General features: G+C 39.9%; 1 protein-coding gene across 1 annotated transcript in view; it reads left to right on the top strand.

Annotated features, from left to right (window-relative positions):
- Positions 1–1,001, top strand: part of EMH_0072440 (ubiquitin thiolesterase protein, putative) — a gene marked incomplete at both ends in the record, with an annotated part of 3,125 nt that overhangs the window by 1,972 nt on the left and 152 nt on the right. Inside the window, 3 exons of the mRNA XM_013499207.1 lie at positions 21–273; positions 515–549; positions 646–770. Coding sequence (XP_013354661.1) covers positions 21–273; positions 515–549; positions 646–770 — 413 coding nt within the window. The remainder of the gene's footprint in view (positions 1–20; positions 274–514; positions 550–645; positions 771–1,001) is intronic.

Raw genomic sequence — 1,001 nt, forward strand, 5'->3', positions numbered from 1 at the left:
TGTTTCTGAGTTTATTGCAGGCAGCAACGCCAGCAACAAAATACTTCATCTAGCAGCTCAAAAGCAGCAGCAGCAGCAGCAGCAGCAGCAGCAGCAGCAGCAGCAGCAGCAGGGAGAAATAGCTCGAGTCAGAAGGATACGAAGAGACGGCTGCTGCTTCTATCGTTCTTATCTTTTTGGTGTTTTTGAGTTTTTGCTGCACAACAAAACGCAAATTCAAAAATTTAGAGAAAAAGTTAACACCGAAATTATACCCAAAATGGAGGCGACAGGGTTCGTTGCTGCTGCTGCTGCTGCTGCTGCTGCTTTTGTTGTTGCTGCTGTCTCTGTTGCTGCTTTTGTTCGTGCTGCTGCTGCTGCTGCTGTTGGCTCTGCTGCTGCTGTGGAGGTGATGCTGCTGCGAACGATATTACTTCTGCTGCAAGCAGGCGTTTGCTGCTGCTGCTGATCTTGCTGCTGCTGCTGCTGCTAAGGGTTGATGGTTTTGGTGTTTTTTTGTGTAAATTATGTGCAGATACTCGAAGGAATCCACTGAGGAGTTTCTAGATGGTGAGCAGAGGCAAGATTAGTGTTTACGGCAAAGGGTTTAGGTTCTAGGGTTTAGGGTTTAGGATCTAGGGTTTAGGGTTTAGGGTTTCTCTGCAGAGGTGTATGCGGCTCTGGATAAACTCTCAAACCCAACTGCAACTCTGAAGGATTTGGAAAACATATTCAATGACCCCTCGATCTCTAATTACCTCGTCGTATTCGCCAGGTGTATAGGCACTGAGGTGTACATACACCTGAAACAGCGATATATAAATATTAATATTAAAGGCCTATTGGTGCTAATAAAAGTAAAAATAATATTAATATTAATAAAAATAATAATAATAATAATAATAATTATATTTATAGTAATTATATACTGCAGCACCATACACCCCAGAAGGAATTTTTTTTTTTTTTTTTTTTTTTTTTTTTTTTTTTTTTTTTTTTTTTTTTTTTTTTTTTTTTTTTTT

Source organism: Eimeria mitis, genomic scaffold, assembly GCF_000499745.2.
Source record: "Eimeria mitis Houghton genomic scaffold, Emh_scaff4097, whole genome shotgun sequence".
Classification (NCBI taxonomy): domain Eukaryota; phylum Apicomplexa; class Conoidasida; order Eucoccidiorida; family Eimeriidae; genus Eimeria; species Eimeria mitis.